The sequence below is a fragment of the Xenopus tropicalis genome, chromosome 1 (genome assembly GCF_000004195.4).
Source record: "Xenopus tropicalis strain Nigerian chromosome 1, UCB_Xtro_10.0, whole genome shotgun sequence".
NCBI lineage: Eukaryota > Metazoa > Chordata > Amphibia > Anura > Pipidae > Xenopus > Xenopus tropicalis.
Genome location: NC_030677.2, coordinates 142149091 through 142173112, shown reverse-complemented (window position 1 = coordinate 142173112; position 24022 = coordinate 142149091). Strand labels below are relative to the sequence as shown.

At 37.7% G+C, this 24022-nt stretch overlaps 2 protein-coding genes across 2 annotated transcripts; both read left to right on the top strand.

Moving 5' to 3' along the window:
* Window positions 1–2337: 2337 nt before the first annotated feature.
* On the top strand, window positions 2338–6267 carry LOC105946319. The gene is made up of 4 exons (XM_031905959.1): window positions 2338–2692; window positions 4302–4574; window positions 5462–5736; window positions 6238–6267. Exons 1-4 carry the CDS (start codon window positions 2650–2652, stop codon window positions 6265–6267), a joined length of 621 nt encoding a protein of 206 aa, XP_031761819.1. The 5' UTR covers window positions 2338–2649.
* LOC116406502 lies at window positions 6252–21643 on the top strand. The gene is made up of 10 exons (XM_031891398.1): window positions 6252–6531; window positions 8129–8410; window positions 8751–9038; window positions 10545–10850; window positions 13226–13327; window positions 14342–14375; window positions 15009–15047; window positions 16318–16373; window positions 17551–17591; window positions 20451–21643. The coding sequence occupies exons 1-10, from the start codon at window positions 6309–6311 to the stop codon at window positions 20562–20564; spliced, it is 1485 nt and encodes a 494-aa protein (XP_031747258.1). The 5' UTR covers window positions 6252–6308; the 3' UTR covers window positions 20565–21643.
* The last annotated feature ends 2379 nt before the right edge of the window (window positions 21644–24022 follow it).

The following is a 24022-nucleotide window of genomic DNA, read 5'->3' as shown; positions in this document are numbered from 1 at the left end:
AGTAAGCAAAGTAAGAGATGTTGTGATGAACATTGTACTAAGCAGGAGATAGTGGAAGTGGATGGGGTTCAACTGTTTCATAAATATGTCCCTATCTATTTTTGTTTTACAGAATTCCCTGAAGCTCCAGTCATATCGTTGAGACCCTCATACCCTGTGTATGTTGTGGGTGAAGAGATAAATGTAGCATGTTTGGTTCCTAGTAACCAGGAAGTGTCAGGGCTCCACTTATATAAGGAGGGAAAAGAAATCCACCCAACACGTAAACTGACAGACGGATATATCATAACATCTGGGCAGGAGACTACTGGGAGTTACCGGTGTGCATATCGAAAAATGTTAAATGAGAGAGAAATACAATCTAGGCTAAGCTCTGCTATAAATATTACAGTTGTAGGTAAGTTTCACTGGCTTTTGGAATAGACATTAAACATTTAAAGCAAGTAGACAGATATACCTTGGCACCAGGGTCGGACTGGGCCGCCGGGACACCGGGAAAAATCCCGGTGGGCCCCTGCCCTAGTGGGCCCCAGCGGCCCAGTCCGACCTTTGCCGGCGCTCCCCCTACTGACAGTTCCTCCCCGACGCATTCAATTTATACGCGCTTGGGGAGGACGTCAGGCGGGGGCCCTGCGGGGGGGGTTAGGGGGGCCCCTGGGGGGGGGGTTAGGGGACGCGGCTGGGGCACCTGCAGGGCCCCTGGGGCGGGACCCCCCGATGGGCCCTGCACCACCCAGTCCGACCCTGCTTGGCACAAATACAAAATGCTTTTACTTCAAAAAGATATTGCAGTAAACTAAAAAACGTTCCTGCAATTACTATATGCATATGTTTTATCTTCGCATATTAAAGTAGAAAATGTGTGTTTGCTTCAAAATCACTACAATAGTTTAAACAAATAAGCCAATGTGTAGCCATGGGGCAACCATGAATATGGCAAAAATGCCCATGTTTATCAAGCAGATAAAAAATAATCTTTGTACTTCTTACCCAGGAAAATAAACAAGGGTCAAATAGAATGAAAACCCTCTCTCATATAACCCAGAACATGTGTTTCTAATAAATAGTTTATTTAAATAAATAATTTATTCTTAGGCGCTAGATGAATAGACACAAAAAATTTAATTGTTCTATGTTAAATATTAAAATATTTTAAAATATTAATATGATCAAATATTATTTGCCCCGTTACAGGGCAGCAGGTGAGTCAGTGAGTGTAGAAAGCCAGGTTTCTGTTATAGCCAGCAGGTTGAAGGCACAAAAAACGCACAAAAGAGAGAAAGACCTGTGACCTGTTTATTCAGCAAGTTGAATTTATTAGGTGTGAATTTTCAAAGGATTTTGAATCTTACATTAACTAATGTTCTAACTGTTTTTTTAAATGTTTTTATAAATGGTTGTTTTTTTGTTTAAAACAAGTTGTGATGCCAGGATCAATACTAAATCCCTTTGACAAAAGTAAATTGGTGTGTGGTATGGTGCTCAGTCTAAAGTTTTTTTAGTTCTATATGAAAGAAAATAAATGAAAGAAAATAATTATATGTAATAATATAAACGTTATTACAACCCTGCAGTTAGTATAACCCTTTAAGTGTGGTCATACTAAGCACAATTTAGGAAGGTTGTCTTCAGATGACTGGTCTCATTTCAGTTTTGTGACCAAAGACCAAAAAAGGCAACATTTTTGCAGAAAACTAAATGGAGATGCTCATGCCAGAATCACAAAATGAAGTCCCAGTAATTGGCTGACCTGTTTAGGGATGGGTTGTTTGGATTGTGTTTAAACATTTTCAACCAGTAACAAGACAAAACTCAACCTTTAATTTGTTTAGGAACATAAAATGAAACAGTAGCTATCCGCAGGCTACTGTATGTTCATGGTTTGTGGTTTGCAGTATTGTGATTTTTTTCTCAGAGTTTTCAGTTTCCTGGGGATATGAGAGCCTACTTTTTGATGTAACATTGGGAGAGCATTAAAATGTAGACCAGGACTAGAACTACATAAAACTTATAGAGGCTTTAGAACATTTAACATTTAAAAAAAAGTATCAATGCAACTGTAATAAAATATATTTTTGAACATTAAGCTATGTGAATCAAGTTCAATCATGGCAACCTGTTACCCGTTTTGTTTCTTTATTTTTATAGTTCTACATTATACTGTAAATTCTGGAACTAAAGTAGGGACAATTTCTCATGCCGCTTGCTCTATTTAGGTCCAGATTCACACATTTTCTCAGCCTTGTGGTTGCACTGGCAATTAGCCTAAATGCAGCTATTAATGATTAAATAATTAATAAATAGTTGGAAAAGATGTCATCTTGTTCTTACCATGATAATATTACTACAAGTTATTATTCAGATGATTCTTATGTCTCAACCTACCTCTTTCTTACAGACATCCCACCTGCACCCTTTATCTCACAGAACTCATCCCACTATATCTTCATCAAGGGGGAATCTGTCACTTTAACATGTTTCATTCCTAATAAATATTTAGCATATCAGATTGAGTATTATAAGCATGGAATAAAAATCCACACAGAGGAGACAAATGAGAACGATGTAAAGCATGTCATATCTACTAGTGCCCAAGGGGCTGCAGGAAACTATTCCTGTACTTATTGGACCAAAATATCTGGCAGAAACATGAAATCTTTGCTCAGTAATACTTTGGAAATCAGAATAACAAGTAAGGTTAACAATCACATTACAGGTACAATTTTTTTATAAGTAAATTAAGTTTGATGCAATGTAGTGTTCATTTAATGAGTCCTGCTATATATCTTTATCTCTCCATATATCATCTATCTATCTATCTATCTATCTATCTATCTATCTATCTATCTATCTATCCTGTAAGGGAATCACTTTAAGAATGAAGACACACGGAGCTACTTGTAGCAGCTACATTTTCACAGCTACTAAATTTCAGAAAATACCTTGTCATAGACAATACTGAGATTTGCCTCTGCTAAAACACACGTAGAGACAATTATCAGTAAATGATCTGCATTGTCTATTTCTGTAGCTATGACAAGTAGCTGCTACTAGTAGCTCTGTGTGTCTTCACCCTAATAGTAGAAGCAGCAGCACTTTTTCTATAGATAAGAGACAGCGACACCAGGTAAAAACCATGTTGGACTGTGCCTTTGTTTATTCACAAGCAGGCAAACAGAAATGACTTACAGTAGGCTAAGCAACTTGCAGCTTTCATAAGTCATAAACATTACTGCTAGGAAAAACAACAGAAATAACAGTGTCACTTGCACTCACAGTTTCCCAAAGCTTCTTTCAGCAGCACTGGGCACCTCACTCCCAAGTCTTTGGGGTGGCAAATAGACAGCCCTGGCTACCAGAGAACCTAGCCCTGTTTTCTTAAGGACCCACAGCCACAGATAGGGCAAATTAATCCCCACTACTATGTTGTTTCATTGAGGATATTTATATATACACAAAGGATGGCACACCGCTACATATCACACCTGGGGTGCACAGTAACACAGAGTTCTCTTGTGAAAAAAATATTTATTTTTAAAACAGCATAAAAAGCCGACTCAAGCCTCAAGCCTTGAGAAAGGTCCTGATGTGGACCGGAAAGTAACGTCGGCTGTTTATGCTGTTTTAAAAATACACGTTTTTTTTACAAAAGAACTCAGTGTTGCTGGTCATTTCTACAGTATATTTATATATATATATATATATATATATATATAAATGATGCCTTATATGCCAGTGCAAATATGCTACTGAAAATGTAAGTGTTAATATCCACCATAAACCTGTTTAGATAAATATAGACTAGAAAATAATAAATCCCAGGCAGTAGGGGGTAGACTGATAATAAGCAGGTGATTCAACTTAACATACAATGAAAATAGATGGCTACGTTCCCTAAAAGGTATTTCCAAATACAATATACTACTATAATACTACTACAGCACTAATTTACTCCATACATAAAACATGTTTGATTTTGCTTGTCTTTCAAAGGTAGATAATTAGACTACTAAACTACCAGTACACAAATAATCTCCCTGCATAATGGCCCTTTGCTATCAAAACAGTCCCAGTAAAAGGTTCAGAGAAGGTGGTTGTATACTCGTATCTAATTATCTACCTCACAAGGACCAAACATGGAGAAGCTTCCGTTTTCCTGTTTGCCATGTTTAGCTCAAGAAATAACAAAAACTATAGATTTTTAATGGTTACAAGCAACAGGGAAATAGTAGGTTCAGCACAAGGCCTATTCATTGCACAAGGGACATCACATTTGTCTTTTTCATCTATTTGTTTTGCAGCCCACCCTCCTGCACCCTCTATCTCACTGAGCCCTTCACACTCTGTCTATATTGTGGGTGAGCATGTCACTCTGTCATGTTACCCTCCTGATTCATATAAAGCAAAAGGAATCCAGTATTTCCACGAGGGCAAAGAAATCCACTCTACCACACATGTTATCTATACAGAAGTCAGGAGCTCTGCTGGAAACTATTCCTGTGGATACTGGATTGAAACCCACAACAGAAATATAAATTCAATGGCCAGTGATTATGTGACAATTGTAATAACAAGTAAGTTAACTTTTATCAAATTATTTGATGAAGTTCATGCCATTTACTTTAAATTTAAATCCTTGATTTCTTTTTCTGAATCTGGTGAAAATGTGAATGATTCAGGAGAAAGTTACCAGATGTAAATACTCCCATACACTTCTAGTAGAACTTCACTTACTGCATTTCATATGCCTGCAGTTAGGTTGCATTTACTGCAGCCCAGCAGATTGCTTTTATTAGACATGTCCTAATGTTTCCTAAATGGTCCCTGATTTGTCCAGTGATCCAGTAACTTTAACTTTGGAGCAATGAAATGCATGCTAATTTGTCTATTAATATAGAGATAATGTTTTAGTGAAACAATTTTATTAATCTTTTACTATGCACTACTGAAGAATAAACTGGAGATCCATACACAGGTCTTGCAGATTAACTCCAGAACAGATTGTATTTATATCCACCTTTAAAGCTACACACCATGGCCTGTAGCCCTTTGCCTTTAAAACTGTGTCCCTGATTGGCAAGCACTGCCGGGGTGCAAACCCCTGCCTTCCTAATACCCTGCCCATTTAGTCAAGAGTGGCCAAGTCAGAAGATAATATTGGCATGCTCATGACTGCCAATGAAAGTTTTTGTTCTCTACAAAGTATATATATATTATAGTATTACTTTATCTTATCTCCACAGCCTGTTAAATTAATACTGATTTAGACTATTAATGTTGTCATTAATAGTTATAGACACAATTCTATAACGTGAAGGAGGTTAAATGAAATATATTCCTTGATTTTTTTTAATTCACAAATATTTGTTGGGGGAATAGATTGTATGTCACTTATTACATAATCTTGCAACTACAAGTAACTATTTACTATTTCCTATCTCCGCCTGACTCTTTCTTACAGACATTCTACCTCCACCCTCCATCTCACTGAACCCATTCCACTCTATCTACATTAGGGGAGAAACAGTCACTTTGACATGTTCTGTTCCTGATGGATGTGTAGCAAATCAAATCCAGTATTATCAGCATGGAAGGGTAGTCCAAGCAAGGCTGACAGATGAGAGAACTGTGATGTTTGTCATATCCACTAATAATGCTGAGGTGGCAGGAAATTATTCCTGTAGTTATACGACCACCAAATTTAGCAGAAGCATTAATTCTTCAGTTAGTAGTTCTGTAACTATAATAATAACAGGTAAGTATAATTATACTATTTAAGGTTTATAAAGAGTTGTGTTTTTCAGTTTAGTGTCCAAGCACTTTGGCAACTGAAAGGCTGGTAATGGCGGATTTTGAAGTTTCTTCAATGTCCAAAAAGCCTTCTTTAAATCTAAAACAAGCCTTTTATATATTGGTTCCCCCAGAGCCACTTTACCCTCAGTTGATAACAAGGTAGGCCAAGGGCCATTAATACCAAATGCTCCAATGCACAGTTACCCTACACTTATGAGAATACCATTTATAATAATCTGCTGCACATTTGTAAATGTGGAGTAGACCATATAATGCTATAGAGCTCTCTTTGCATATTAAAGACAAGTTATAAGAACTAAAATACCACAAAACTCAATATGGTTAATATAAATATATGTATTTCCAATAGCTAGAATATAAAGGAGGCAGGTTATATTGCAGATGGCTTTAAGATGTAATTGCACACGCATTTATATGTTACAGACAAACCAAGACCACCTTCCATCATCCTGAGGCCCTCACATCCTGTATACTTAAAAGGAGAATTTATAAATATGACCTGCTCAATTTATAATCATTCAATAATGACAAAAGTACAATTTTACAAAGATGAAAATCAAATTCAAGTTGAGGAAGCACATGATGGAGAGGCTACATACCGACTATTTCTATCTGGTTTGGAGGCTACTGGACATTTTCTATGCAAATACATGATCATAGTTTCTGGGAGAGAGATACTTTCAGAGCCCAGTCGACGTATTCAGGTTACAGTCATGGGTAAGTTTTTAGCTGTTTTAATCCGTTTAATGTATCCTGGAACTCAAGTTTGATTAGGATTAGGATACAAATTTTTCAACTCTTTGAGGTTTACTTTAGTTTCAGGATGTGGTATTACCTTGTGTTTGAGCACTATGCCACTTACTTCCATTAAGCTCTCAGTAATGACTGCTAGTTCACCTTTAATGAATATGCTCTATAATGTTGTGCTTCCTTAGCTTGCTTGCAGCTGCCATTGGTTGGAGTTAAGTAAAATTCCTTAATCATTTGGATATTACAGTTCATGGTGACACTGGCAAGTTTAAATCATTGTGATGACATTTCAAGGAATGGTATAGTAAGTTGCTCCTACATATAAAATGTCAACATCCTGCATGGTTATGAATATTGCAGCCTACTCTTCCTACTGGTTTTGTGCAACCACCCAGCATGCTTCTAATTTATTTGCTTTTAAATGAACATTTCTAGTGGCTGTATTGATAACATGTCATTTTAAGTGTTTTCATAAACCATTGCCATAAAAAAAACCATTGCAATTGATGGCAATATTGTAGCAAATCTTTTAGCACTGTACGCAAATATTACTTTGAAATGTCACCGGAGATTTTTTCATGCTGAATGGGAAATTCTTTCTCAGGGCAGTTTATAACACCCCAAATTAGACTAGTGCTGATGCCCAAGCAATTCACTTTGACACCATAGTGGAAAAAAATATTGAATTAGACCACTCTTATAACCATTAGGGGAGGGGCATAAATTCCTATTTGACCACACAGGACTTGGACATTCTTCCCCTACTTCTACTCTATGGAACACCAATCCAGCAGGTTTCTACTCACATGTATGAGCTCTGCGTCAGTGGTATTGGTGGCTAGAGATTATACACTCCAAAAGCTAATACAGGTATGGGATAGGTTATCAAGAAACCCGATATCCAGAAAGCTCTAAATGACAGGAAGGCCATCTTCCATAGATTCCATTTTATCAAAGCACATTTTTAAAAATGATTTATTTTTTCTATGTAATAATAAAACAGTACCTTATACTTGATTCCAACTAAGATCTAAGTAATCCTTACATGGAGAACTAAATTACCGGAAGACCCCTTATCCAAGAAAAACCATGGTCCCGAGCATTCTGGATAACAGGTCATACCTGTATTAAATAAAATGTGTTTTATCATTACTGTCCAAAATAAATGTTGTGATTGTGTATTGTATCTGTAGGATATACTAGAGGGACCAATATTGTGCTGCACCTTGCAGCTGCAGGTAATCCCTAACTTGCTTGGCTGCATGCATACGAGTTAAGGGGTAGGAGAAGTGACATCTTTATGCTGCACCCAGTCAGTCCCTTGTGAATACAGCAACACTGAATGTAAGAAGCCCTGTATTCATGGGAGAAGCAAAGGTCTTTGGGTACAGTTTGTAGCAAAAAAAGACCTGCAACAGAATGCAAACTGCAGAGAATAATACAGAAGTGCAAAAAATGAGGCAATTTGCATCCTGCCATGCACTTCAGAAATAAGCCCTCAGATGTATAAAATAAAGTATTTGCACATGTAAGCTCATCAACCAATGTCTGTCTTTATTAACAGATGTTCCAAATCCACCTTCAGTAGACCTGATCCCTGCATACTCTGTATACCTTAAAGGAGAGTCTGTAAATATGACATGCTCAGCTCCTGGAAATGCTACAGTTAAAAACATACTATATTTCAAAGATGGAAAAGTAATCCACACAGAGGAAGCCCGTGAGGGGAAAGCAACAGTTTTAATACCTGATTTGGAGATTGATGGAAAATATGCATGCAAATACACAACAGTGCATTCTAGGAGAGAGATACCTTCTCAGACTAGTTCCCTTGTCAGAGTTATTGGTAAATACCCTATCAATTCAATGCCTTCTGCTTCCAGCTGTTGTTTTAATTTCTTTCATGTATGTGACCACCATGTTTTCTACTGTCTGTCACAATTTTTGCTCTAGCCACAAACATACGTCACAGTAACTCCAGGGTGGATAGTTAGTAAGTAAACTGTAGCCATAAAAAAACAGTAATTTGTAATTGTAAATTCTTCAGATTACTCTAATGTAAGTCCCCAAACAATGCTATATGGGGGCACATGTACAAAAATACTTATATACATATAGAATAAGTACATGTTAGCCTTGTAAATGGTGTTAGCCTTGTAAATGGTGTTCTTTATGCTCTGTTACAGATCACCCACGTCCACCCTCTCTAAAGCTATTTCCAGAGCACAACATATATATAACAGAAGAGACCCTCACTATTACTTGTTATGAGTGTGGAAACACTGATGAATTTAAACTATATAAAAATGGGCAAATACTACACAACTCTAACAGTAAAAACAAAATTCTCCAGCATAAACTAATACTACAAGCCAGCTCCAATGGGTCTTATACCTGCACATGTATAAAGACTCTTTCAGGAGAGCGTCGGATGGAGACAAAAAGCAGTAACCCTGTGGATGTTTTTGTGTCAAGTAGGTATTTATATGTGTCCCTTCCATATGTAGAACACATGAATGTTGAAGTGATGCTAATAATACAGCAGGACATAAAATATGAGCAGATTTGTCTAAGAACTCAATACAGCTCATTTACATCAACAAGCTTAGTTGTGGTAACCACACATTTCCCGCTGTGAGTTGCACGTAAAACATCTATCGGGTACTAAAAAAATGCACTCGCACATTCGTATAGTTGTGGTCATCAGCCCTTAGTGCTTAGTCCTTCCTGACATTCATTCCAAAGCAGCACATTTTGATGCAGGGTTCCACATGCGCAATTACATTCATTTTGGCAAATTGAGCACAGTGCCAGATGCCTGCAATGATGGAGGGAGAGCCCAATGGATCAGCCTAGCGGGACAGGTTGGTGCTGCAGGTGGGGGTGGCCCGGTACCGGGTTCAGCAAAATTTCCATCAGCAAATTTTTCCACAAAACTAGGGCAAAAATTTGCCACGGGAAAATTTGCAGAGAGAAATTCGCTGAGAGAAAAAGTTGCCACAAAAAAAAACACGCATTGGCTTTAATGCATTTGGAGTAAGAAAAAGGCCAATTGACTTCAATGTATCTGGAGTAAAAAAAGTTGTGCTTAAAAAATGCTGGCCACATGAAAATTTGTCACACGTAAAAATTGTTGCACATAAAATAAAGTTGCCTGTCGACTCCAATGCGTTTCCGGAATTTTTAAGCAATGTCTTAAAATTTTTCGGCAATTTGAAATGGGACAGAGTCACTCATTACTATATGTGATTATTCCACCTTCACTTAGGAGCAGTTTTCATACTGTGCATATTTTCTGCAGTTTTTTTTTGTTAATTTCGTACTTTGCAACAAATTTTACGTGTCAAAATCATATTTGTCGCAACGAGTATGAAAGTTTCGGATTCATTAAAGCTTTGATATCGTGACTTTCCTTGGGTCAGGTTGGAGCTGCCATTAAGTCCTATGGGAGGCTTTCAAAAATATGCACAGAAGGATCAAAGTCAGAAAGGTTTTCCCACTGTTTATGATTGTTCGGATATGAAAATTTTGTGACTTTCGAAATTTTTCGGAAGCATTTTTGTGGCATTGCCGATCATCAGAAATTATCGTATCTAATCTGAATTTTACCCATTTCGGGATTTGAATTCTGAATTTGTACTTTGATGAATCTGCCCCTTAGTGTGAGTTTTAGGGATGTAGTTGATATAGAAATATGTCAGTCGTAAAGTATTAATAGCATGTTTATATAACAGATAGAAATGTTTTAGTTGTAATAAACTGCAGAAATGTTCTTTTTTTAACCAAAATGCCCCAAAGCTGCCTCCAATTATGCTGAACCAGCCACACCAAGTCTGGATGAGCATCTCCAGCACTGAATTTGAGCACTGTGACAAGAAAAGACTTGTCAAAACATAAAACTCAGTCTAATCTAAGGCAAAACAAAGATTTTACTTTATTTTATATTGGCAATTCTTTACTTTACTGTATTTCTCTGTCAGGTCCTCCTCCTGCTCCACGTCTCACCTTGGCAAAACCAGTAGAGAAAACTGAGACTGGCTTCCAGGTGACATTAAACTGCAGTTCTGCAGAATACCCAGGCCTTGCAAGAAATTTCAGCTTCAGGAGGATGGGGGAACAGTATAACCCAATCCAATTTTATAAAAAGGTTACAAGTGTGTCAGGCTTCCTGCAGTGGGAGGTGGAGGATACTGATAATGTTGCATTTTCCTGTTCATATGAAGGCGAAGTAAATGGAAGGATTGTAGAGTCTGAGAGAAGTGAGATCCTTAGGATCACTCTTATGGGTAAGTGGCCTTGGGCCAATGTCTTTTTCAACTTTGTCTCATTTTCCTTGTCTTATATGCAGTGCAGCAGTTCAGGGTTTAGATCTCTTAGTGGGCCTTATTAATTGTACCCCTCACAACAGGTCAGCATGCCCTTTAGAAGAACAGTAGAACGAGGACTATGCTGATGACACCTGGAAAGAAAGTAATTTTAGAACAGGGGCCACTGGCTGTGGCATGTGGCACAGCATCACTATACCTTAGCACAATGCTACAGAGAGAGCTTTAGAGGGGGCTTTAGAGGCATTTATTATTTGCCAACGATATTGTCATAAACCATTGGTGTGACTGATATCAACATCACATTGCACTTAATGGTCTGTTTTTAAAGGGCAACAAATCACTGAAAGTATTTTGCAGGCAGATAGTAACTCTCAGCTCATGTCCCTGGTAAAGAGAGATAGACAGGAGCCTTATGATACAGTTTCACCATTTTTCTAGCTTTAACAATTTACAAGTAGGTTTCTTAATCAGAGATATGGCACTGCAGTTCCTTAAAGGTAACAACAATAATATAAACATGAAACATTTACATGAACATTTAATCTGTAGTGGATGCTTAGGAATTCTTTTCTTATAGTTATAAAATTGTACATGTTTTGCAATTCACATTAATGTGTATATTATAGTTTTATAATACTTTTCATTATAGTGTTTTATTATATTTTTCATGATATTAGCAGCTTTATGCAGGAAGTGCTTCTCCATTCAGTTCTATCGCTCTTGAAGCAATAGAGCTAGCCAGAGGGGCACGTTGGTTTTAAATAGAAAGCTTTTTTTTTGGTTATCAGTTGCTTTTTTTAATGTAATCTGTATGTTCATTTTTGTACAACGCTGTAAAATATGTGGCACTTATTATGATATTGATATTATGATACTGATAATAATAACAACACAATTCATCATAGTAACAGAGCACAACTACTAATATTATGGATACTGTGCAGGATTTGTTATCAAGGCGGCCCAAGGCTGCCCCATTTGTGCCCCACCCCCCCTGCGCGTATGTGCATTCACGAGAGGTCCCTGTTGCTTCGTATGTGAGCAAAATTTCAGTGCGGCTTGGGCAGCATGCCATCCATAAATTTGTGCCACCCTAGGCCCAGCCCTCTGTGGCCTCGCCACAAATCCGGGCCTATATGGGTATGGATATTAAATTTAAAAAAAATGTAAATTGCCAAAGTGCTCAGAAGATCACTCACAATTCGATGTAATTCACAATGGTCATAAAAAAGAGCTGAAAAAATCTAGAGACATACAAATTAAATTATGGCATAGTCACTGATAATTATACATTTGCATTATACTAAAACTTATCATACAAGCAATCCAAATCCAAATATTGTGCTAATGGAAAACTCCAAATGGAGCCATGTAGGAAAAACAAGAAAGAGGAGAAAAAACAAAAATAATAATATAGTGTAGCATTCTTAAATAATTTACACACCCTTGTGTCACAGACTTAACACTTGTGTCAGAATAACCACATTCTATAGAGCCCAAGTGTATTTACACTCACACCAAAAGGACTTAGTTTAGAATGCTGTTCATCAAACATCAGTGTAATGTGCACATTTAATTTAACATCAGTGTAATGTGCACATTTAATTTAACATCAGTGTAATGTGCACATGGATTTGGATTACATTTGACTATTGAAGAGAGCCAGATGTGTTGACTGGAATTGGAACTGCCATGGATTTGGGAATTTGTATTATTTTAAACTATCATACAAACAGGTGGTGCCTTTAAATGCAGTGTCCTTACCATAATCAATAAAACAAATCTCCTCTGCTCTAGAACTACTAAATAAAGATATGTATGTATCTGCATAACAAATGTTAACAATTTTCAGTGCAAGGGCCTAAGAAAAAAACATATAAGATAGTCAAGAGCAGCCAAGGACTATACCATGAGTTCCCATAACTGGTCAGCTATTTTAGCCTTGCAGTAATACAGTGACCCCCCCCCCACTGCAAATTATTTTTTCTGGCCCCACTGGCTGAAATTGAAGGTCACCTATGACATTTAAAAAAAAATGGTGATTTATAAAAATGATGGGGCTGCACAGAGGGGCATGCAGTATCTCAGCTAACTCGTTCAGTGCAAAGATACTGTAAGTGAGGAAGAGTCTCCCCAGCTTATCAGGTCTCTGCACCTCAATGGTTTGGTTTCACAATAAAAACAGAACCATAAATTAACTGACACAGGATCATTAATTTAAAAATGCCATAGTATTACTGAAATGCCATAGTATTACTTTATAGCATTTATAGCAGTGATGCAGCTACACAGGCATTTTTCCAATAGTAGCAATGACCTCATATCTCTTGCAGTATCAGTGTTCTCTCCCCCTTTGATTGCTGGTATAACCGGAGGACTATCATTTCTTTTATGCTTGATTGTGATCATCTTCTTCTATATGAAATATAAAAGACGTAAGTATATAATTCATTTTTAGAATTTGCAGGTAAATGGTTGCATATACAGTAGGTATAAGGTTATTCATGCATTCATATATATTCACAAGTGACCACTGTTGATCTATCAAAGCTAATATAGTGGCCATAACAATGATGGGAAGGTACCACTTCATAGAGTTATACCAAATTCCTTTACATTGCCAGCTTGTAGAATAAAAAGGTGAAAATATTTTTTATACACAGCAAGTGGAAACCTAAAAAATTCTCACTGTCTAACTATTTGTTAATGTTGCAATATACTCAATGAAACAGAAACAAGTCACACTACAACCAGTGTACAAAGAAGTAGTATATGCATTGCATCTCTATAATAGATGTGTCACAAACATTGAGCACATACATGTCAGAGGGAAAAGAATTGATAATTAACACAAGCCAAGGTATTTTCTATTATCCATAAACTGTAGGGTTGTATTCAGGAACTGCAGAGATAGACATTTAAGCCAATAAATAAAACAGAGAGTAGAAATGTTTGGTACAGACAGCAGGCTGCTGGGGTATCCAGGGTTGTAGAGGATTAGTGGGAATCCCCCTCAATGCAAAGTTCAGCTCTACATGTGAAAAAATAGACCGTAAAGATACTGATACATTTTAATTATGGTACTGATCATTAATCCTTATGTTTGACTGATCAGGTTGTATCTTTGAGTGTAGCATGTTATGGCTGTGTGTGGCCAGATATTTAATACAATAGGAGCTCCAAAAATCAATGTAAAAATTACCTTTATGAAATAAAGAGCATAGAGCGCATAGCAACCTTTCAATTCACAGATGGCGCTTTATTAAGCATTCTGCTTTGCATGGCTGAAGGTTTAACAGGGGAGAAAGAAATTATATGCATGTCGATGAGTGAAGTGGAGAAAAGGAGTAAAAGTGTGGGATCTACATTTTTGCAGACTTTTAATTGTTAATAGAAAATGGGTGTTGCTAAATTTTTATTGCAGTTCCAAACATTTCTATTTTCTTCAGTTTCAGAACTTAAACGCAACACTTGGCGTTTCAGGTACGTTAAGAATAAATGTATTGGCTGTAATGTGCCCTGATTAAGTTCTGCTTGTGCCTCATACTATTAATACACTTCTTCCCCTTCTGTCTGGTAAATCCCATTTGCTGGTGAGATGTCATCTTTAGCAACAGAGAGAGAAGGGCTTGAAAAGAGCTAATACCAGCTAAAGGCTGCCAGTGGTGCTGGAAGTTGTAGTTTGACATAAGTCACAGGTTCACATGTGAAATTCACATTTGTTTGGGAACTGAGTCTTCATTCCTCTGTAATTGCAGCCCCAACTGTAATGTTGATAAAGACTTTTCATACTGCTTGTATTTCTGTGACACTCAATCAATCAACACTCACCGATGTGAAATATATCAAGCAATTAATAACAACACTCACACTATGGCAATAACTACATGTGCCTGGAAAGTCAGTGCTTAGATTTTGTGCAAAGCTGAGGACCAATTTCAAATTGTCTCAGATTATCACTGTCTGCATCTTACTAAAAGTTGATTTGAAGGTGAACAATCCCTTTAAGCTTTTGTAGTCATACTTTATATAAATTATGAAGCCACTCAGATGGTCACGCAGTATCTCATTCATCATTCATTGTTAATGTGATTCTTTTGCATTGTATTTCTTCAGCTGGTACTGGAAGGACAGACAAAGGAATCCTTTAAAATGGTAAGATCTCTATAATATCTACTGTATCCGAGGTCAGACTGGGGGGTCCAGGGCCCACCGGGGCTGCTGCCTCAGAGGCCCCTGCCTCCCCTTAGGAACCCCCACCATCTTTAACCCCCTGCAGGGGCCCCCACGACCCGTACGACCCTATGCCCAGAGCGTGCACAATTTAAACTTACCTTCAGCGCATCAGGGGAAGGAGACTGCCGGCTTGGGGGAGCAGAGCTGACAGTTCCAGGGCCCATCTCATTTTTAATCCTACTTATACAGAATATAACTTAAGAGCTTAATACATAAAAACTCACCCATGTTCTATTCAATTCTATGGGATTTTTAGATGTTTATTTATCAATAGGTGAAAGTCAGAACTCACCATTTGATGAATATGCTTCTAAAATCCCATAGGAAAGAATAAAATGCATGTGAGTTTTTATGTATTAAGTTCTAAACTCGCATTTTACCTGACCCCTAGGGGCTGATTTACTAATCCACGAATCCGAATGAGAAAAATTCGGATTGGAAAACGAACATTTTGCGACTTTTTCGTATTTTTTGCGATTTTTTCGTCACCGTTACGACTTTCCCGTAAATTGTCGCGACTTTTTCGTAACCGGTACGACTTGCGCAAATTGTCGCGAATTTGTCATAGCCATAACAAATTTCATGAATTGACTTTTTCATTGCCATTATGCCTTTGGAGAATTGTCGCAACTTTTTCATTGCCATTACGACTTTCGCGTTGTATTGAGAGCTCGAAAAAGTCGCGACAATTTGCGAAAAAGTCGCAAAGTACCGATCATTATGAAAAAACGCATTCGGACGCTTTTCGACGTTCGTGGATTAGTAAATGTGCCCCCTAGTGTCCATTGGTCAGTTGCAGTTAGAAAAATCAAAGGAAATGATCCATGCTACTATGCCTAAATGGGCATTTTAAACATTACTGTAAGCCTCTAGTGAATAAAGAGCAGAACAACAAAATAGAGTAATAGACTTATTAATGGCACACAACCAGCAATAAGGGGTATTTCCATGGAGTTTCCCCAGTGCAGGGTACTCGGCACATCAACCATAGAACCTAAGATTAAGATGTGCGAGCTGCTCTACCCAGTGAATTTTGCTGGCATGCCCTAGTTATGCCCAGCAATGTTTCAGGAAATGTGCAGACAGTGTGGCATACTTACATGTGCCCTTTTTCCAAGCACTGGTGCTACCAATGGGCATGTATAGTGTTGTATGTTACATTAAAGAACTTTGTGGCTTTTTTTTCCAGCCCAGTTTCCTCATTCGAAGGCACTGAAAAAGTTTCTAAGAATGCTGAAGCATCAGGTAAATGTACATTATCACACTCATTTCTGAATGGCACAGACGCAAGCACTGGAGCACTAATACTTGCACCTTTACCATATACTATTCAAGCTGTACCTTGCTCTAGGCTGAAAATATGGTTCCCAGTAAGTTTACACCACTGTTAGAAACAAGGCAGCCCTGTGCTTAATGCCTGCCACGAACAGGCTTCCCAAGTTATATGCTGCTCTTGGTGTCCCCCAACTTTCACATTCTGAATGACACACAAAAAATGTTTATTCTAGGAGTCACTTGCCAGCCACCGCCTCCCCTATTTGCATTTTCATTCTAGGATCCCATTTTTACACATGCCACAATTTGGGTAAAGCCATGTGTGTTTTAACACTATACTGAGAATTGGACTTTTGTCTATTCTAACCAGTGTTGCCTTTAGCTAGTGATGTCAGTTATCATTTGAATATGATGCAGACTTTCTTTTACTTTATAAAGTACATTTATATATAGAAGACACCTTCAAATATGTATTATTGTCCATGTATACAGTTAATGAACCCAAAGCAGCAAATTACCAGTTATTGTGCACTGGTTTAATGCAAAAGAATGCCCACGTTTCTCCCACGTTTGCATCTCTGGATGCACTGAATCCATAATTGTCACATTCTGTTATCAAGAGCTTTTAAAGTCACATGGCTTTAATGGGATTGGCAGAAAGGGCAATTTTAAACTGTTTGTCACCTTAAGGTTTTTTGGTCTACACGATGGGTAAAAAATTGCCATTCAAGGTTAATGGGAATGTCGCTAAATGACTGATGCTAGTATGTACCCTAGATAACGTGTTTTCCGCTGATGAGCTCCTGTCACTTGTCAGCACCAGTGGCAATTTCTACAGAACCACAGAGCTACAGAACTCTCAGGCAGCAAACCATTAAAAAACTGCACTTTCTCCCATAAGGTTTCAGGTTTGGTTCAGGTCAAGATAAGGTAAGACCAGTACCACAAGGGGAAAATATTCAGTCTTTTGCTGCCCACACAATTTCCAGATTGATCTAACTTTTAATCATTTAACATTCAAGGGCACACTAATTGCCATGTTTTTTCCACAGTGTGTTTTTTTTTTCCCTTAAAATTGCATTCATTGCAGCCATGCACCTGCTGCAAATGCACAATATGCCATAATTATTACTGTTTCTTTTTACAGATTCACTAAATATGAAGCGATTATCTATTGCGTCTGTCAAGGTATGTCATAAACCTCAGTACAAAGTATTACAGCATTAAACTTTTAATTACTTTTAACATTAGTGTACATGTAATTGTAAATAAGCCCCCTAAAATTAAAATATTGTTGGTTCCTAAACTGTGGGAACCTACAAGTCCAATTATCTGTAATGCTGGTAGTATGAGGGTCAGTTGGTATGAGATTTGAGCAGAGCACTTTTTCATAACTGGCCATAATTATAATGTCCATTTGTACAGTAATTGCCTGGGGCCCACTCTCACAACAATTATATGTAGACAGTGATGACGATGATGATGATGATAAAGTACAAAAGTCCACATATGAGTACAAGTGTATTACTGGGCACATGGAGCATTGTTGATTTACATGCAGTATGAAGCAGTGACCTTCTTTATACCTTAAATGCTTTATGAACAGTGTAGCTTCTGCTTTAGGTTCTTGTATTTTTAATCTTGAAAATTTCAATTGTTTACTAAAAAGTGTGTATATTACAATAAATAGTCACTAGATGGCGTATCTTGCGTCTCCCTTTTTAGAATGCACCAGACAGGGTTTCATAACTTTTTACAGTTGCGCTTAGCTTAGCTTTGCAGCTTTGCAGCCCAAGCTTTAGTTTAGAATGAGCCCCTTACTTAATTTATTAGTGTCCATTGTTGGAAGGAATCACAAGGTCTTCATCCATAGGTTAAAGAATCTCTTCAACCAAAATCAAATGTGTTTCAATGTAATTGCTAATGAAAGCCTCTGATTGGCTGTTTATATTCTCTGCATTGCTAACTCCTAAAACAATGTATCAGAAACCAGCTGACAGACAGACTTACAAATAACTTTGTAACCATTACAGATGATTTACTGATGTTTATTAGCAAGTTGTTTATAAATACATTATCTTTCATAATTTCTGAGTTGCAACAATCTTTCAGAATTCCTTAGCAGCTAAAATAGTAGCATGTCCATTAATAGACAATGTAGCTGTTAACTCTATGTAGGCTGTCCTCAGGGATCGACTATGCAACTCCCTAGTCACATTTCTGACATTTGTTCACCTCACATGTAAGTTTTAAGAATATCTGCCAAGGAGGAGCCCCAGGGCCCCTGACCCTGCTCTCCATGGTTTTGGCTTGGTCAGTGGCCCTCACCAGTAATTAAGTTGTGAAAATGAATATAATTTAGTTCTGTGTCCATATGTAGTCCTGGTACACTTCCAGCTTGGCATCTAGGTCTTGGGCTTTGTGGGCCATTACGCCATCTGAGGCCTGCAAGCTACCAGGGCCCCATCCTTGTGGAAATGTATAGGTGGCCATACATGTTGAGAATTTTCTCTCCATAATGAACAATTTCACAATATCAAATTATCATTAGTGATTTTTCATCCAACATCGTTCAGAAAATCAAAAATCAGGCAGGTTTGAAAATTTTCGTTGTAGCAATGAATTTTGCTCATTGTCCAATTGTTTGCAGGACCAAGCAAGTAGTTTTCCAAGCTTCAACTAGACAATATCTCTTGAAATGGTCATTTTCCTTGATGGACACATTCTACTTTTAAACAATCATTTCAGGATAAGCGGGTCCTATAATAACTAAAAGATATGTATGGCCAACTTAAGACTGTCCAGGAGCTGGGTGTGAGAAACTCACAGCTTTAAGTATTATTCCACCGTGGTAAGAAATCAACTTCCCCCTACAACGGAAAGTTTGGTTTATGAGGTTTCACTTGCATGATAATGTATGTAACTTCTCATGCTTATGTGCAGCCATTTACCTCCTGGGAAGGAATACCATCTGCCTTTGGCCAAAGCAGTCATACACCTACCCTTCCACTTTTTTATCTTTTCTCTGTGTTTTTATTACGGTTGCTTGTCACGCATCTGCTCTCATGTCATTGTAGGGTGTGCAGTCTCTTTGTTTTTCCATTTGTCTTCTTTTATTTGGGTTTGATCCTTGGTATGCCAATTCCAAAATGAACAACACATATTACTTTATATTTCCATTCATTAGGCTGCAATTCACTTCCCTAAGGCCCCACGAGGAAAATCTTTAACTGGCTTCTCAAATGGAGGCCTGTATATATTGCCCTCCCTCTCTGTTTAGAGATTGTCAAGCAGGACTCAGTAGGAGTTGTTACCATGTTATTGGCATATAAGTTACAGTGCTGAGCCAAGCAGTCTGTTATGAAAATGGGTGTTAGTAATGTGACGTTGTAGTACCACAGGGGTTAGTTTTGGTCAGTATAAAAATGTATGTTTGTATAAGTTTATTGGTATAGTGCTCCTAGGATATGTAGCAGAGTACCCCTGGGCTGGAGGTGGCTTTGGGGGACTTTTAGCTAGATTTTCGTGCCATAACTCACGTTAGTAGGTATTCTAATTTTTTTGTTGTTAGTGTTTATTTATTGAGTTTTGCTTAGGGTAGAAAAAAGAAGAAGGGAAAATGTACAATCTGACATTCAAAGCAACTAATGAGACAGCCAAGATAATATATATTCAATTATGTACATTTGTTACTTAAGAATCTGCATTTTATCAGTAAATACAAGTAGGGCAACTTAGGGTGGAAAGCAGAGTAATGTATCACTAGTATATAAAGAAAGGATATACTCAATATGGGTAATGGACCTTTTGTTTATGTACTTTACTAGGACCAGTTGTAATATTACATAGTTCTAGTCATATAAGTTCCCATGGAACGGCATCCCTTTGAAGCTGTTTTTAATAAGTTGTGTTATCCAGTAATGTATTTAATAATGGTATGTATATAATGCCTTACTAAATGAATTAGTGCTTGTAGACAGCAAGAAGTATAAGAAAATTAATATTGTCACAGTGTCACCAGTATTTATTTTCCTGTTCTTTTAACAGGATGAAGATGACATGGGAAACAATCATTTCAACTTTTCTACATTCCAATCTCTGGCCAGGGAATCGAAAGATCACTCCTTAGATGAGCCTTGCTATAGTTTAACATTTATGTAAATGTCTCCTGCAGGACAACGATATGCAGCGCAATATATTTTTTGCCCCATTGGATGGTGAATAAAGACTTTGTTAGAACGTTTACACAAACTGAGAATACTTTTGTATAGTCAACACCCCCACCTCACACAAACCACCAAAAATTTGGGGGTGGGGCTAAGCATGTGTGATATCACAGGGTTTGGAGCTGGGCAAACTTTTGAAAAATTAGCAGTCCAAGAAATGATATCCAGTGTGGGATTTCTATGTATAAATGGAAATGCTGTTGCTTCTAAATATGTTACAAGCAGTTAAAGTTGCAAGACTATGCAAAAAGTGATGGCTGCATTTATTTCTTACACTTATAAACGCAAAGACTACTGAAATAGAATTCATTGCACTGAGAAGCTTCTTGTATAATAAACTGCTCCTTATGTCAAAGCCTAACAAAGGCTACAGCTGTGGTAGGGTGGGGTTAAATGCCTAATTGCCTGCAGTTAATCTTAAAGGTACTGCAGGTAGTAAAACAAGCAAAAATTCTCATTTGCGTCAAAAAAAGACACAGTTGCGTCAAAATAGGCATGGTCGTGTTAAAAAAGGGCATGGTCGAGTCAAAAAAGGCACAGTCGCATAAGAAAAATTTGCGTGCCACCCTTGTTTCACAAATGTTTTGCAGATGAGGTTTACTCATCACTAACAGCACGTAAATGCATCAGCCTGAGGTGAGATTTACCAGTGTTATGTACAAAACTGATTCTGCTGAATCTTGTGGTCCAAACAAGTTCTCTTATGTGCTGTCAAAAATGTTCAAAAATAATCTTTTCTTTAACATACTTTACAGAGGCACACTCCAGCAGGCCACTGAAACAAAAAAAAAAAACTTTTAAACATACCTGCCTCCCCAATTCCTTTTCCACACTGCTCAGTAAAGTAGTTGAAGGTGCATCCATCCAGTAGCACCAACTAAATCAAGAGCCTTCAGCTTAACTGGTCCTTTTGCAGTGTTGTTGTTCTCCATCATCACTTGATGGTCTTTTCTCAACCCAACTTAACTACTGTATGTAAATGTGTAATTGTTTTCTCAATAAAAAGTTAATAAATGTTGCCATACATTCTACTCTGTTCTACTCTGTTTATGTTACCATACACCCATTCATTTTGTAGAAATAAGTTGAATGACCAGTGTTTTCTACCAGCTTCCAATGAACATTTTCTGTCATCGTGTGGACACATTTTTATATCAATATTCTCAGCCTTTGACCACAAAGTATTTTATTTTTAAAGAAACCTCATTCTAATTATTTTATTTACACAGTTTTCAGATTAGTTTTTGCATACAATTTTATTTACATGTGCTGCTGTTGGGTGTTGTCCTCTTGCATGTAATAAAGAGGCCTTTCAGTCTTTCTTTGACTTCACTACAGCTGTAGACATAGAAAAGTGGGGGCAAAATTAAACAAAAACTGTTGAGAGTAAATAGTATCTGGTACGGAAGGAGCAAATGTGCCTTCAACAAACTTGGGGATTCGCCTAGTAAAAGAAGAACACTTTGGTATCCTTGAATCCCATTGATTGGACCAAAGAATAATGCAAAACCAAGCACAACCAGCATAAGTAGAGTTCTAAACCTTGTCTGTTGACCAGTGGGGACAGATGGAGAGTTATTCAGGGCACAACAGATAAGTGTGCAGAAGGTTGCTAGGATCATTAAAGGCAATAGACCAAAGATGAAGGAAAATAACAGATCCAAAATGGCTGTTTCTGGTGTTACTTTGTAGTCAGGGAAACAAACATTTGTTTTGCCTGTTATTAAAATTGTTTCAGTAATGGAGAGTACGATGGCGATGATCCACAAAGAAAGGCTGATTAATCCCCTTATCCATCCCAAGCAGAATTTGCGGTATTTCATTGGATGTGCCACTGCTAAATATCGTAAAACAAATATGCAGACAACAAATGTTGTTGCAACCCTCCTTGTAAAACCCGGGATAACAAAAATAATAGAACAAGCAAGAGATCCCAGTTTCAAGATGCCAAAGCTATATGCTGCTCCAAAAGCTAGCATAATAGATTCCATGAGGCTGGACAAAAGAAGACTAATAACAAAAACTGAGAGCCCATAGGAACTTCTGACCTGAGGCCATATAGCCCACACCACCAGAATGTTTAGCGGAATGGCCACTGCACAGATGCCAATGTACAGACTTGAAAGGACTGTGGGGCACTCTTCAGAGCCATTGCAGACAGACAGTAGGACTGCAGGTGAGAATGGGTTATGTGTGATGAGCAGGGAGGGTGCAGTCAAATTAAGCAGTCCTACGGGCATCATGCTAAGAGGTATCTGTAGAAAGAAAACAATATTAATACTTCTTCATTTGATATTGTAACACATCTAAGGTCTTTAATGTACACATACTAAAATCCTCAACATCTGCCAAGCTGCTTAAAAATGCCAAATCCTTGTGTTTTCGTCTTTTCATGAGAGTTTATTTACAGAGGAGCTAACATGCATAAATGCAGCTGCCAGTGGAAACCAATTGGAAACTTCATTTATGAATGCACATGTGCAAAGTGCACTAATTGATGCAAAATTGAATGCATGTTTAAGTTATTCATAAAGGTACTTCTGCAGAAATGTATGTGTGTAAGAATAGTAAATGATATATCATATGAATGTAGTTGCTTAAAGGCACCTATTATAGCAAAATTCTTTCCCCCACTGGACATGGCGCTAATACAGCCTGCACTCCTGCTGGGAGAAACAATACAATTTTTGACAGAAAATGCCCCTAGTAAGCGATATGCCTCTCATTGGGGCCCATGCACATGCATAAGGCACAAGTACCCCAGCTTGTTTATTACGCACATGCATGTGACGTCAGAATGGTTGATTTCTTCCCTATTTATATGTTACATGCATGCTCATTATGTGACCCAACATGGTCACCTCCACTGGGAGCTCCCACTCAATAAATTTGGCATAGTGCTTGAGATAGGCATTCTGTCATAAATAGTATTGTTTCCTCCAGTCGGAGTACAAGCTCTATAACCCGCACCTCTGGTGTGGGAAACAATTTTGGTGCCACTTTAAAGTGTGTGATATTGCAATATGATTAATACAATGTGTCAAATGTATAAAATAATTTACAAAGTGTGATATTAAATGTTACATAATAGAAATATCGATCCAGTGTTTTTAAATACCTTGTACGTTGTGTTTTTTCCATGTTTGTTGCGTGCAGCACATCAGTGTGTTAGCTTACCAGAGGGATCCTTTTTTTTTTTTTTTTTTTTTTAAAACTCTTGAGCCACACACACATATGTAAAAAGTGTTGGTAAGCCACACAAGCATTAAAAAAGTTCTTTGGGGATTTCAGATAAATACTTTGATTGGCTATTTGGTAGCAACCATGTGGACTGCTAGCCTGCAGGAGGCTCTGCTTGGGGTAAAACAGTGTCTCTGTGCTTCCAAAACTTGC